Consider the following 14,286-nt stretch of genomic DNA (forward strand, 5'->3'; position numbering starts at 1 on the left):
ATACTCTAGATGAACATGCTTTGAATGTGACATACATTGCAGAACATGACTGGAATCTCAGCATGGGCTCAGTGTGTTGTGTGTTCAGTGTGAGCACTGTGATTATTTTGAGGTCTCACGCAGCTGCTGTGTTTGTCCTGACAGCGACTCGGCTCGGCTCGGCTCCATTCACTCTCTCACTGCTCCTGCTGGTAAGTGTGTCCTCACGTCTTTATTGTCTCATGCAGTTATCATAGTTTTTTAAATGTGAATTTGTTTGACTGGATGTTTGATTGCCATACTGTAAAAGTAAATATATATTTCAACATGTATTCAGCATGAAAAGCATGTTTTATTGTAACACAGCATGTTTTGGGCTGAATTTCTGAGTAAAGGTCTTGTGTGTCTGTTGAATCCTACATTGCAATGCATGAAGGGTCATTGTAGGCTTTTATTTATTAAATGAGCAATGCAATTTTACAACATATCATTTGAACATTGACATGCTGGAGAATAAGCAGACAAGTTGACCATATTAAGGGGCTCTTGAAATAGACTTCAGGTCATGAACAGGTGCCATGTGCTTGTGAAATCAGGGGGAGTTATCAGCCTGGACCGAGTGGCTAAATTTAACCAGATAAACAGGGGAAACAGACAGTTGCTCTGTATCTCAGGGGGTAAACAACCCTAAACAGCTCTTTAGAATAAGTAAGAATTAAATCAATTCAAAGCAGTCATCTCACAAGCTCTAATGTGCATGTCCACGTTTAAACATATAAGAGATTTTTTAAGGGAAATTTTCTGACCCCTCTGATGATGTATTCTCAATACATAAAAAGCTTTAGTTTTAAAGTATAAAGTATTTTTAGTTTTAAATAATTTATGAATAGTGATACGATCAGGCAAATACAACCTTATAATTTCAACCTAGAAAAAATCACTACTTGGTATGTGTAGCCTACTATTTGTTTATTACAAAACATTTCTGTTTCATTTCATTAGCATCATTCCAATTAGAAAATGATTTTTAATCGCTATCGCCACTATATGCATAACATTAGCATCATGCCAAACGTTATTTGGGAAAATATATTTTCCCAAAAAAGTATTATTCAGTTATATATTATTACATATACATATAGTTATTATAAATCAAATATTTAATTTATCAGGAATTGTATTAATCAAAGTAAACTCACTTCTAAAGTGTAAGTTTTTCTTCAAAAACTGAAAAATCATTATCATCACATTAATCAATATCAGTAACACTTTACAATAAGGAATCATTTGTTAACATTAGTTAACTAACATGAACTAAAAGGAAGCAATAAAGCCTATTCTTAAAGCATTTATTAACTTTTGTTAATGTTATTTCACAGTGCATTAATTAACAGATACAACTTTTGATCTTAAAAACGTATTATTAAATGGTGAGATTAACATAATATACATTCCTGTAAATAACAATAAATATAATAATAATTATAGCTGCAAGGAGCAATTATCGGAGTTCGAATCGTTTTTAAAGCCTTTAAGCACATGCGTAAAAAGATATTATGTTTTATTTAGCAAGCATGTAACTACTTAAATCATAGAAGGAAAAGACTATTTTCAGCCAATACAGGCAATTTTAACGTTTTTTAACAGTTATTGCTCTATACTTATGGCCTGATCTCTGTAAAAGTTTGCATGCTTCTTTAGAATCATATGGCGCATTATGTACAACTAATTTCGTGAAGTTCTATGTACAGCAGACCATTTTTCAGTAATTCAAATGTAATTTTGCATTGAAAATATATAACGTTGTTCACCTTTATAACAGTTAAAGTGTCCATATGGCATAAAAGTTTCCATGCTTCTTTAACAACACCATTTTCCAATACCTTTTTACCAGTTATTCAGAGCTACGCGCTTGAACCCATAATAATAACAATAAACGCTATAGAAGCGTTGGTCATTGTTAGTTCATGTTAACTAATCTAGTTAACTAATGCTAACAAATGAAGCCTTGTTGTAAAATTTTACCATAACATCCAATCTTGTAATAAAACACAAGATGAAACATAGTTTGAAGAAGTTTCATTTTGCATAATTTAGTAGTTACTAAACATCATTCTTATACTAACAACAATCTGAATAAAAACCTTGTAAACGGCTACGTAGTTCAATCTAAAAGCAACAAATACATCCCATCATCTTTCACTGACTCTGCCCTGTCTCAATAGTAGAATATCATCAGGATGGAGAGCTGTTCACAACCTACAAATGGAGACAGCAAGGCTGATGAGACCAATGACCTCACTGAGGATCTGAGTCAGCAGCTGGAGGACATTATCAACACCTATCAGGTGAGCGAACAGCCAGGTGAGCCTGAGGATGTTGAGGAAGAGGCTGTTCCAGGCAAGGCCAAAGAGCAGAAAATGGAGAAGAAGATGCTTAAAGGCCTCGGTGAGTCACGTGCAAGATATTTAACATGTTACTCCGTTTAAATCACTGGCAATGTGATTAATGATAAATTAAAACAAGTATTTCCTCTTTATACTGCTTATTTTCCCCCTTTGCTCAATCAAACAGTGTGACCAAAGTAAATTGTGTCAATAATCACAGGGAAGGAAGCCATGCTGCTCATGCAAAGCCTGAATAAACTGGGAACGCCTGAACAAAAACTAGAAGCTCTCATCAGAAAACATGCAGAACTGGTGAGTACAATCCTGTTCCGCATTTGAATCATTAAGAAAACTTTTTAACAAAATACCTAATAAAAACAACATATTCCTAACATTGTATGCTGGTGTACTGCTGCTTAACTAACTTCTAGACTTCAAGGGTACTGTAAATATCCACATATGCATTTGGAAAAATCAGCCCCCTTTTAATTCATTTTCACAGCTTTGTGAAACCATTTTAAGTATATTAAAGGGATAGTTCACTTTGAAATAAAATTTTGGTATGTTTTAGCTTACCTCAAGGGCATCCAAGATGTAGGTGTCTTTTTTTCCGCAGTAGTTTCAATTTTGATATTTTTAGGTCAAACCGTTCTTGTCTGTCAGTCATATAATGCAGGTCGATGGTCACCACCTCAAAGAGCATGCACAGAGTCCAAATTAAAACAATTCCCCGTCGTCCAAATTAAACAATTCCCCATCGTAAGTACACATTGATGGCCTAAGACACGAAACGAGCGGTTTGTGTGAGAAAACGAACAGTATTTATATCGTTTTTACCTCTTGTACACAGCCACGTCCAAGTGATCTGAGAGCGCGGGCGGGTATAGATATATACAATAGAAGTCGCCTTGGCTACGGCAGTTCATTGGAACGAAACCGTAGCCAAGGCGACATCTAGTTTTCATCTAGTAATTCTCTAAGATTTTTTATTTTTAGCTTGTTATATTCAAATAGTTTTCTATATATACAGTTTTTATATTTCTGTAAACAAAAGAGATCATAACAACATTGTTTGTGCAAATAACTTGCAGCTGGAAGAGCACCGTTCAGACCAGAAACAGCTGAAGGTCCTGCAGAAGAAGCTTCTCCAGGTGCTGAAGGAGAAGGATCAGCTCCAGAGTGAACACAGCCGAGCTGTTCTGGCCCGCAGTAAACTAGAGGGCCTGTGCAGGGAGCTGCAAAGACACAACAAGACGTTAAAGGTACCAATATCATCCAGTCTCATGGATATGATTGTGTGAAAACATCTTATATTGCTTTAAACACTGATATCTACTAATGAGCACAAATCAAAGCATGCTCGACAATAATAAGAAGACAAAAGTGTGTCATAAAGTGGTAACAGGTTTAACCATTAGTTAACTATATTTGTTATATGAAAGTATTTCTAAAGCATTTATCAATCACAGTCATGTTAATTTCAACATTTACCAATACATTATTAAAATCAAAAGTTGTGTCTGTTAATAAAGGTGCTCTAAGCGATGTCACACGTTTTTTAGGCCGAAACATTTTTTGTCACATACAGCAAACATCTCCTCACCATCCGCTAGCTGCCTGTTCCCTGAACACACTGTATAAAAACGCGGTCTCTGTAGACCAGGCTCCACGAACGGCAAGAAAAACAAACTGGCCCAGCCTGGACCACGAAACATAACAAACAGTGTTCCAGCCAATAAACGACAAGAATGATTTAGGGGTGGGGGTTGGGGGGTTAGTGCGCATGCACACGAAGGTGTGGGGAGTAGAGGAGAGATAAGCATGAAGAGGGAAGTTAGCTAGAGGAGCGATGTCCTAGACAACGACAACGACTAACGTTAGAATTATATTCTCTTGAATTTTGATATGGCCGACACACGACCAAAGAGACGACGTTCCGATGAACAAATAGCAAAGAAGAGAGAAAAAGGAGAAGGAACGCGCGTCCCGAATTTTCATCGGAAAAGCACGGAAGGGAGGGGGAGGGGACAGGATGAGGAGGAGGGAGGGTCGAGCTAGCCTCCGTTTTGTTTGACAATACTTCGAACGTCAACAAGAAGTGACGTCACCCAACATCGCTTAGAGCACCTTTAATGGACATGGGCTGACATGAACTAAGAATGAACATTTGTATTACATATCTACTCTCACTCTGGCTCCTCTCCACCAATAAGTGTGCGGAGGGCGTTCTGCCGCAATATGGCTGCCGTCGCATCATCCAGGTGGTTGAGGAGAGTCCCCCTTCTATGTAAAGCGCTTTGTGCAGAGAAAAGCATTATATAAATGTAATGAATTATTATTATTATAATTATTATTATCTAGTTCAGTCATGAAACTCTAGGGCGCAGGCTGTGGTCCTTTACATGCAATTTGCAAGCTATCACATGACACAAGCTGATTGACCTCTGCCGATCTTGCAGCAAATGAGATTGCTTGCTCAACATTTAAATAGTCTGGTTCATTGTTTGCTGCAAGCTCTGAAACCCCCCTGTTGTTGTTTTTTTACTAGAACTCACTTGTTTACTAGAACTCACATCTGTCTGATGACGCTTTTGGTGCAGGAGGAAACCCTACAGAGGTGTCGTGAAGATGATCTCAAGAGGAAGGAGATCACCACGCATTTCCAGAACACGCTGACGGACATCCAGGCCCAGATCGAGGAGCACAGCAGCCGCAACAACAAACTGTGCCAGGAGAACAGCGAGCTGGCTGAGAAACTCAAGGACATCATATCAAAATGTGACCAGCGAGAGGCGGTACGGAAAACCAACAGGAGGTCACTCTGGGTTGACCTGAGATCATATCATTCCAATCAGTGATATTTTACTATCATTGAGATCCTTTTATTGTTTACTGTATATATATATATATATATATATAAGGATATAACACAAGAATATAAGGATATACAAGGGAAATTGGGACATTTTTCCTGGTCATCTCAACGGCAAAATATTTTCCTGAATATATTTTCTGTTTTCATTTTAGTTAAATAGTAAATTTGTATTTTTTGTTTAATCAGATTTTTTTCAATTAATGTTTTTTTAATTTTTTTTTTATTTTTTTTTTTATGGTTTTAGTTTTAGTTAACCTAAATATAATAACCCTGTTCTGAATGAAGTGTTTCAAACCTAGACGTCTTTAAGTAGAATGTGGATGGAAGTATATAAGAATAATTTAAGAATAATTGTATAATCGTGTTTTTGGCCTTCATGCAGAATCTTGAAAAAGTGTTCAAGCACCGAGACCTGCATCAGAAATTAATGGAGACAAAACTTAACAAGGCCAGCTTAATGCTCAAAGAGGCGGAGGAGAAACACAAACTGGAGAAGGAGCTTGTGAGTAAAATATCTAATGCCCTCAACTGCAAATAGTACATTTGCATTGCATAAATGATCTTGCATATACAGTATGCTAATTTATCTTGCTGCTATTTTGAGGCCAGAAAAATATAAACCATAAATTAAACAAATTTAAGAAAATAACTTAACCCCTGAAATAGGTATAAAATTTTTTCTGGGACTATTTAACTACTTCTGATGTACATGTATTCTCCAGTTACTGAAGCAGACTGCAGAGGCCAAAATACAGGTGAAACATCTGAAAGTACAGGAGTCTGATATGAAAGCCCAGGTACATTTTCATCAAATATTACCTATATTCTCTTTTTTTTCTCTAATCATATTTGTTCACAAAATAACTCACTTGTTTTCCGGTTAGCTTGCTGTATATTCTGAGAAGTTTGATGAATTCCAAGGAACGGTCTCTAAGAGCAGTGGTGTGTATGCCAGCTTCAAACAAGACATGGACAAGGTGTGTATATCCCTGACACATTTCTAGTCACTTTATAGTGGTTAAGTCATTCTGTATTTTTTTTCAACGTATAAGAAGAACATTGTAAAAATAATAATATTGTAGAAATATCGCATTTAACTGTTAGTCAATAATCAAATAATATACAGTACATGTAATCAATTTTTGTTTAAATTTGAATGCATCAAATTGCTTTGTTGAAATTTGTTGAAATTTTATTTACAGTCTTTTTACATAAAATGCATCATATTAAGTATGTTTATGAGCTACTAAAAGGGGCTTGGGGTCTCTCAGTTAATTAAAACTAAAACTTTTTGTTAGATGAAATAAATTTAAATTATTATTTTAATTTTTTTAATGTTGCCTTAGCAAATAACAGAAATACATTTAAGTCGAAACACTAAAATTACAAACTGCAAATGAATACAATCTAAAACAGAACTAAAACTAGCACTTAAACCTGAAATAAAATGTATTAAACCTAGTAATGTTTAAAAAACAATAAAACTACAATAAAAAAAACAAATGCACATGACAAAATTACTAAAAAGTTCAACAAAATTTAAAATTAACATATCAAAATGAATGCCAATTCAAAATATTAGATAGTCCAAATGCAGAACCTGATTTCACCAAATGCAACATGTTCCTCCTTAACATCTCTGTTGATCCTGGAACAACATTCCAATCAACCAATCAGATTTGAGAGACAAGTTTACAGTTTATGTGAAGATTAGGCTTACAAGCAGGGTTATGTGCTTCTACTGTTATTCACCTATCATTTCTCTCTGATTTTAAGGATAACTTATGGGTAATGTTTAATATGGTATGATTAGCATTACATTTCCAGACAGGAATGTTGTTCCAGCATCAACCAAATATGCGTCTTACTCTGCAAAATCACGTCGTCTAATACTAAAATAACACTAAGCTAAGATGTTGATTTGTATTACAGATGGCAAAGAAGATGAAAAAGTTGGAGAAGGAGGCAATTGGCTGGAAATCCCGTTTTGATGGCTGCAATAAAGCTCTTCTTGATATGGTTGGAGATGTAAGTTGCTCAGTTCATACATCATAAATCAATATTGTAGAATGAACCATCTCTGAATATTTAATGTTTTCAACTAAACAACTAGCTGTACAATAAGAATCAAGAAAATGAATCTTGACACAGTGTTTCAGTATTGCTGAAAGTGTAGATATGGAGCAATATGATCACGGTTGTTTCATACAGAAAGCACTGAAGGAGAAGGAGATTGAACTCTTAAGCCTGAAGAACCAGAAACTTGAGAATCTCTGTAGAGCGCTTCAAGACGAGAGGAAAACACTGTCTCAGAAGCTCAGTGGATCCCAACAGGCCGGAGCCGACGATGCGGTGGCTGCTGCGTCCGTCACAACAGAGAAAGCTACAGAAGCAACCGAGGAAGTTGCAGTAACTAAAGAGGAAGAGGCAGTCTCAACAGAAGTGGTCAGTCAAGATCCAGAACCCCCCACTGATCCAATCTGTAAGTCTCCCGCAGAAGCAACGCCGCTGACCAAAGAGCTCTTCAACCTGAAGGCTGAGAAAGCTCGGCTACAGGAGATCGAGGCAGCGTTCACCATTCGCCGCCACATGCCGCCAGAGGCTTGCGAGGACTCAGACATCTGTGCTGAGAGTCTAGACGACGCTCAGGGTGAGCAACAGGCCGGAGCCGACGATGCGGTGGCTGCTGCGTCCGTCACTACAGAGAAAGCTACAGAAGCAACCGAGGAAGTTGCAGTAACTAAAGAGGAAGAGGCTGTCTCAACAGAAGCGGTCAGTCAAGATCCAGAACCCCCCACTGATCCAATCTGTAAGTCTCCCGCAGAAGCCACGCCACTGACCAAAGAGCTCTTCAACCTGAAGGCTGAGAAAGCTCGGCTACAGGAGATCGAGGCAGCGTTCACCATTCGCCGCCACATGCCGCCAGAGGCTTGCGAGGACTCAGACATCTGTGCTGAGAGTCTAGACGATGCTCAGGGTGAGCAACAGGTCGGAGAGGAGCTCAACTTCACAGAGGAGATGCAACCCCTCACTGACACACTGTCTGAAGAACATCAAGAGCTCAGAGACAAAGACATGCAGTCGGTTGATTAGACAGACTAATCCAAATGTCATTTTCTCACACATTCACGAATAAAGTTTATTCTACATCTTTGCGAATCATGCTTGTAACTCGATGTTTGAACTATTACACCATACATGCTTGTAGTATTATGTATTTCAAGACAGCATAAGCGATGTGAGGTTAGACTAACAACTCTGAACTTGTGAAACGGTGACATGGTGCATTCATTTGGAGAAACTTTGATGCAACGTTTTGGAAAGTACAGATAGAGAGAAGATAATATTACATTTTCATACCATGTAACTATAATTGATAATAATTGGCGCCCTATCACACTTCTAAATTTTGATTATAAATGAATTGATTCTATATTTGCCAAGAGATTAAAACAACATTTACATCATATCATTAATGAAACACAGACCGGATTTTATGAAAGGACATATTAGTTGTAATACTCGACTTGTTCTTGATCTTATTGATTATAAAGGAGATATTGAGTCTGATGCAATTATCTTATTCCTTGATTTTTATAAGGCTTTAGAGGCTTTTGAATTCCAGTCCAATTTGATTAATGTTGTACAAATGTTGTACAAAGATATTAATGGCTGTATAATTTTAAATTCTAAATAATTTTAAAGAATATAAATTTATATTCTTCGCGGAATAAGACAGGGTTGCCCTTTAAGCCCATTTTTATTGGTTGTAGAAACATTATCAATTGATATTTATGTATCTAAAGTTCTTTAACAGAGAGATTCAAATCTCACATTTAGCAGATTATACCACTTTACCAGTCTTAAAAGATAAAGAGTTTCTCCAGTCTTAACTGCAATTAATAATTTCTCTAATACTTCTGGACTCAAACTTAATTTATCCAAGTGTGAAATGATTTATTTGACCATATAGAAACTGAAATTGAAAATATACCAATTAAAAATGAAGTGAAATATCTGGGGATTCATATAACGAAAAATGTAATTAGTAGACAGTTTCTGAATGTTTCTCCACGACTATCCAAAACAAAATATATTTTTAATAGTTGGCTACAAAGAGATCTGTCCATTTTAGGCAGAGTCTTTGTATCCAAAGCAGAGGGATTATCCAGATTTGTGTACCCTTGCCTGCCTTTAGCTGTAGATAATCACACCTCCAAAAATATTGATAAGGTTTTTCTTGATTTTATTTGGAATAATAAATCTCACAAATTGAAGAAATATATTTTAGCCAATAAAAGAAGTGAGGGGGGTCCTGAAGTCCTGAACCTTGATGATACTAACAACACATTCAAAATGAATTGGTTGAAGAGATGCTTGCTGGGTCAGATGTGGTATTTTATCCCTAATAATATATTTAAAAGGGTAAGTGGCCTTTCTTTTTTGATGAAATGTAATTACTCCACTGGTAAATTACCCATTAAATTGGCATTCATCAAAAAGCTCTGTTAGCCTGGAAACTGGTTTACAACCACAACTTTTCCCCCCACAAAACCATATTATGGAATAATTCAGATTTAAAAATGAGAAATAGATCAATCTTTTTTGATAAATGGTTTAATAAAAACATAATTTTTATTGCTGATCTATGCAACTTGAGCTCTTTTTTTCTTTTCTAAAGTTAATATGAACGGTAATCTACGCATTAAGGATGTCATTTGTCTTTTTGAAAACCCAAACAAATCTTTAGAATCTACTGTTAACTTCCTTATCCTTGTGGCAAAGTTTCTTAAGAAAATTCCTACTTTTAAAGATTTTTTATGTGAAGTAAAATATTTAATCAAATCACTAAGAATAATTGATAATAGAAAATTATTATCTATATTACAGCTATGGTCAGAGACGTATCATTATAATATTAAAGCTACAATATGTAATTTTTTTCGCCGCTAGGGGTCGATAATAACAAAGGCTTAGGTTGATGACGCATAAGTGGAATTATGAAACTTGTCCGTCATGCCGATTGATCTAATAATGTTAATGGATGAGTGAATACATTGATGTTTTTAACATGACATGTATGAAGCAGTGTGTGATTGCTAATGAGAGACAGATATCAGCGCCACATGCGAGTCCCGCGGATATAAAGGAATAAGGACATTTCATTCTACCAAACTAACTTACCTGCAAGTGCTGAATTACTACTCAAGTGCTGAATTACTACTTAGGGGTGGCAGTGGCTCAGTGGTTCATGCAGATTGTCTACAAACCGGAAGGTTGGTGGTTCAATCCCCGGTTCCACCTGACCAAGTGTCGAGGTGTCCTTGAGCAAGACACCTAACCCCAGCTGCTCCCGACGAGCTGAATCGCCTTGCATGGCTGACACCGCCGTCGGTGAATGAATGGGTGAATGTGAGGCAATATTGTAAAGCGCTTTGGTGGCCATTGGGTCTGTGAAAGCGCTATATAAATGCAGTCCATTTTACCATTTACTCACACGGGTCAGATTATTAGATGAATTAAACTTGTGAAGTAACGCAGCGCTGTTTCACTTGGTCTACACTATCACACTAAACTGCATTTGAGTATGTTGAAAGTTATAATGTTATTCTATGTGTTAGTTTATCTGTATGAGACTAGCAGTAAGCTAGATCAACATTAGAATAACATACAGATCATATTCTAACATTTCATCATGTTGAGCTATATAACATTGATTAGTTTTATGTACATTTGCTCACCTGTATAATAAAGTACATGCAGGAGCAGCGTCTCTGCATCCTGAAAACGCTACGCTGACATTGATCCTCGTTTTAGTTCTCCTTTTGTCCCAAAGTCTGCTTGCCATGGTCCATTATGTTTGAACGAAACAACAACAGGTGAGCGTGCCGCTAGACATAATGCAGTTGTCCACGTCTGTTGCCATGGTTACTATGGCAGTACGAGCGGAAACCAGGCATAACGCGGCTATTACGTCATTGACAGGCGACAATGACCAGGGACGAGCCATTATGGAATTTCTCTGAAATTAAAAATCTTTGGGAACTTTTGGGCTATTGTAAGTACACAACTGCAGGAAGTATTTCACACTGTGCAAGTGATTTTTGGATATTTTATTACAAAATTCTTACATATTGTACCTTTTACATTTTATGAAAATCAAGCTCAAATTAAGTTATGAGGTTTTTGACCAGTGAATGACAGATATTGTTTGTCTGTCACTGGAACAGCCGCATATGAGGCAGTACGTGCGTCGCATTACGTTTTCATCAACGGAAAAGATCTAAAGTTTGATATGGGAGCACCGTTTTCTTATCGTTGAAATATCATGATCAAAATCTCATGATACAAAAGATGAAGCGCTATGCACAAGATATTTAAAACACTATATTTGCTTCTAGACTAGACGGCAAAGACTAAGACTATTCTCCCCTTTTCAAATACTAAAAAACTTAGCCTTTATGGACACTGTTTAAAAAAATAAAATAAAATGCTGTCCTTACGCAAACATTATTTGTTTTTTTCCCTTGCAAGGGAAGCAAGCCGAGGCGGTACATTCTAATTTTAGGCGGGGTGGAGTTATGAGGTTTGACTGACAGTTTGAGGAGCCAATGGTTTAGTCACAACCTTTTTTAAATGCTTTTTATTGGTTAAATATTTTTAAAACCCACATACAGAAGTAAAGGATGACTAATAGCATTAGCCTAATTTTATAAAACAATGACAAAATATACAAAGAGATTCAATGACTGCATCCGAAAACCTAGGCAGCTGACTTTTGCTGCCCTGTCAGGCAATGACTTAGCAGGCAGCGTTTATGCATGAAGATACCTCACAAAACTGATTTCAAACAGACTTCTGAGGCAGCGTAACGATTTAGTGATCGATAACAAAACAGAGAGAGCTTTGGTGACAACAAATTTGGTGACAATCCTAAATTCACCATCTTTATTTTTTTTAGCTCAACAGTCAGGGAATGGAACACACAATATTGTGGGATATCAAAGGCAGCGAAGGATCCATCTATGCTGCCTTCAAAAATCGATCAGATGAAGGTATTTTAGGAGACAGGAAGTGGCTCGATCATTGGATTCGGACGAGCCTTGTTACCTTCCTACTAGGGCTGCACGATTAATCGCACTTTACATGAAATCGCACTGAAACCGATTTGGCTTACTGCGATTATGAAATCTCAAAGGCTTATGTGCAGCTTGTCATTGATGTACGGCTCTGTAAATGCTGCTCCATCTGAAAGCACTGTGAGTCTGAGTCACTTATAATGTGCATTTAAAAAAAGCAACACGCGTCAAACATCTTTCCAAACATGAGAAGCATTTTCGCAAACAAAAGACAACCTTTAATAACATGCTTTTACGCCAAACTCACTTCACAACGACAGTTGAGCATCCTTCTGTGAGATGATGTGGCTTCTTACACAGAATAAGGCAGTCGTGTGTTTATTAGTCATGTTTAATCAATCAAAGCGTTTCAATCTTCTGTTTATTCAGCTATAGAGATAGTATGATGCCCGATAGGGATTTCGTGTGTTATCGTTCTTCTGCGGCGGGGCATATTTGGTGTGTCTGCGTGAGAGCGCCCTCTGGCTTTCAGATGGAGCAGCATTTACTACCGATCAGCCGTGCTGCACTGACAAGCTGTGCATAAAATAATCACAGCCTTTGCCAAATCGCGTGCGGTTTCATTGCGATTAATCGTGCAGCCTTACTTTCTACCTCTCGTATCCTGCCTGTGGAGGCAGTATTTTTCAGTTTTCGGACGCAGCAAACGTTTCGGCGCAACAGCACAATGATATATTCTTATTTGTAGCATTTATTTTTTATTATTTTTGGGAATTTTATCATTTTCTACGGCACACCTGACAACAGCACACTAATGGTTGGGAAACACTGTGTTAATGTGTAGCCTACATGTATATGAGTGTGTGCGACGAATCGAGAGCATATCACACGTGATCCACATACACATCAAAATAACATTTAATTATGTGACTACTTGACGTATGGCTGAGCAGTGTAGCGAAAGGATAATCATATTATTCTGTCTTGTTTGGGAAAATGGCTCTCAGACGAGAACCGACTCTCACCATTCACTTAAGGAGCTGGAGGACATATTTTTTAGAGTGTTTGGTCATCTGCAATACGTCTCTAGGACATTTTCCTGTCAGATGTTAAATAGACGTTTAGAAAATGTCTTTAAGATGTTTATAATTTAGAATGTATGTAAAACTGACATCTTATAGACGTTTCTCAGATGTTTGTATACGGCAGATGCTTTCAAGATGAAAAACTCTTTAACAGATATCTTGCAGACGTGCTCGTTCGTGAAGGACACATCACTACTGTTTCCGCTGATGGTGTTTTATTTACTGTTGGTTACTAGGTTACCAATACCACCGTCATAAGCTGGAACAACTTGATGGAAACACACCTAATTCGCATTTGTTCGTTTTTTTCTTCTTTTTTTTTGTGCAAACTTTGAAAAGATTCGCTTTACATTTGGATGGAAACCCAGTTATTGTGAAACTGCAAACAAGCCTGTTTAATTTGTTTAACTTGATTTACAAAATTCCTAAATTAAGTAATTTGATGCCAAATGGCAGACCATAAATTGTGTATGGAAAAGCATGGTATAAATCATTGTACTATGTCATCTACCTTTTACAACTTATTGGGTAGCCTATAGACGAATCCGGCGAAACTACCGGAAGTAAGCGGGCGCCATTACTGAGCTGTTGCTGGGTAGCGTTGCGCCATTGCCTCCTATTGGTTTGGTTGCGTCCACTGGAATAAACAGCCCGCGATTTACGACTGTCACTAACGTTACATCTACAACTTTCCTATTCTTCCTCTGCCGAGTTATTTGTACAGTATGAGTGTTGTTAATGGTCTGTGAAAATCGGACAGGTCCTTTTAGAACTATGTGTTTATCATCTGGTAGAGTGTGCATTATTTAGCTAACCAAACCATCCGGAGCTCAGATCATTTTGACCCTCTATCAGTGACCTGTAGTTGGCATTTTGTTGAT

At 37.2% G+C, this 14,286-nt stretch overlaps 1 protein-coding gene across 2 annotated transcripts; it reads left to right on the forward strand.

Annotated features, from left to right (window-relative positions):
- The first annotated feature begins 47 nt into the window (after positions 1 to 47).
- On the forward strand, positions 48 to 8,400 carry txlnbb (taxilin beta b). 2 transcript variants are annotated; one of them, XM_082144295.1, is made up of 10 exons: positions 48 to 191; positions 2,208 to 2,427; positions 2,587 to 2,678; positions 3,458 to 3,628; positions 4,967 to 5,161; positions 5,624 to 5,743; positions 5,964 to 6,038; positions 6,126 to 6,218; positions 7,174 to 7,269; positions 7,453 to 8,400. In XM_082144295.1, the coding sequence occupies exons 1-10, from the start codon at positions 63 to 65 to the stop codon at positions 8,332 to 8,334; spliced, it is 2,073 nt and encodes a 690-aa protein (XP_082000421.1). In that variant the 5' UTR covers positions 48 to 62; the 3' UTR covers positions 8,335 to 8,400. The 2 variants fall into 2 exon arrangements, with proteins under 2 accessions (XP_082000421.1, XP_082000422.1); XM_082144296.1 differs by having other exon boundaries at positions 73 to 191; positions 2,205 to 2,427.
- Positions 8,401 to 14,286: the final 5,886 nt, after the last annotated feature.

This window comes from Leuciscus leuciscus, assembly GCF_965113295.1.
Source record: "Leuciscus leuciscus genome assembly, chromosome: 17".
NCBI classification, from domain to species: Eukaryota; Metazoa; Chordata; class Actinopteri; order Cypriniformes; family Leuciscidae; genus Leuciscus; species Leuciscus leuciscus.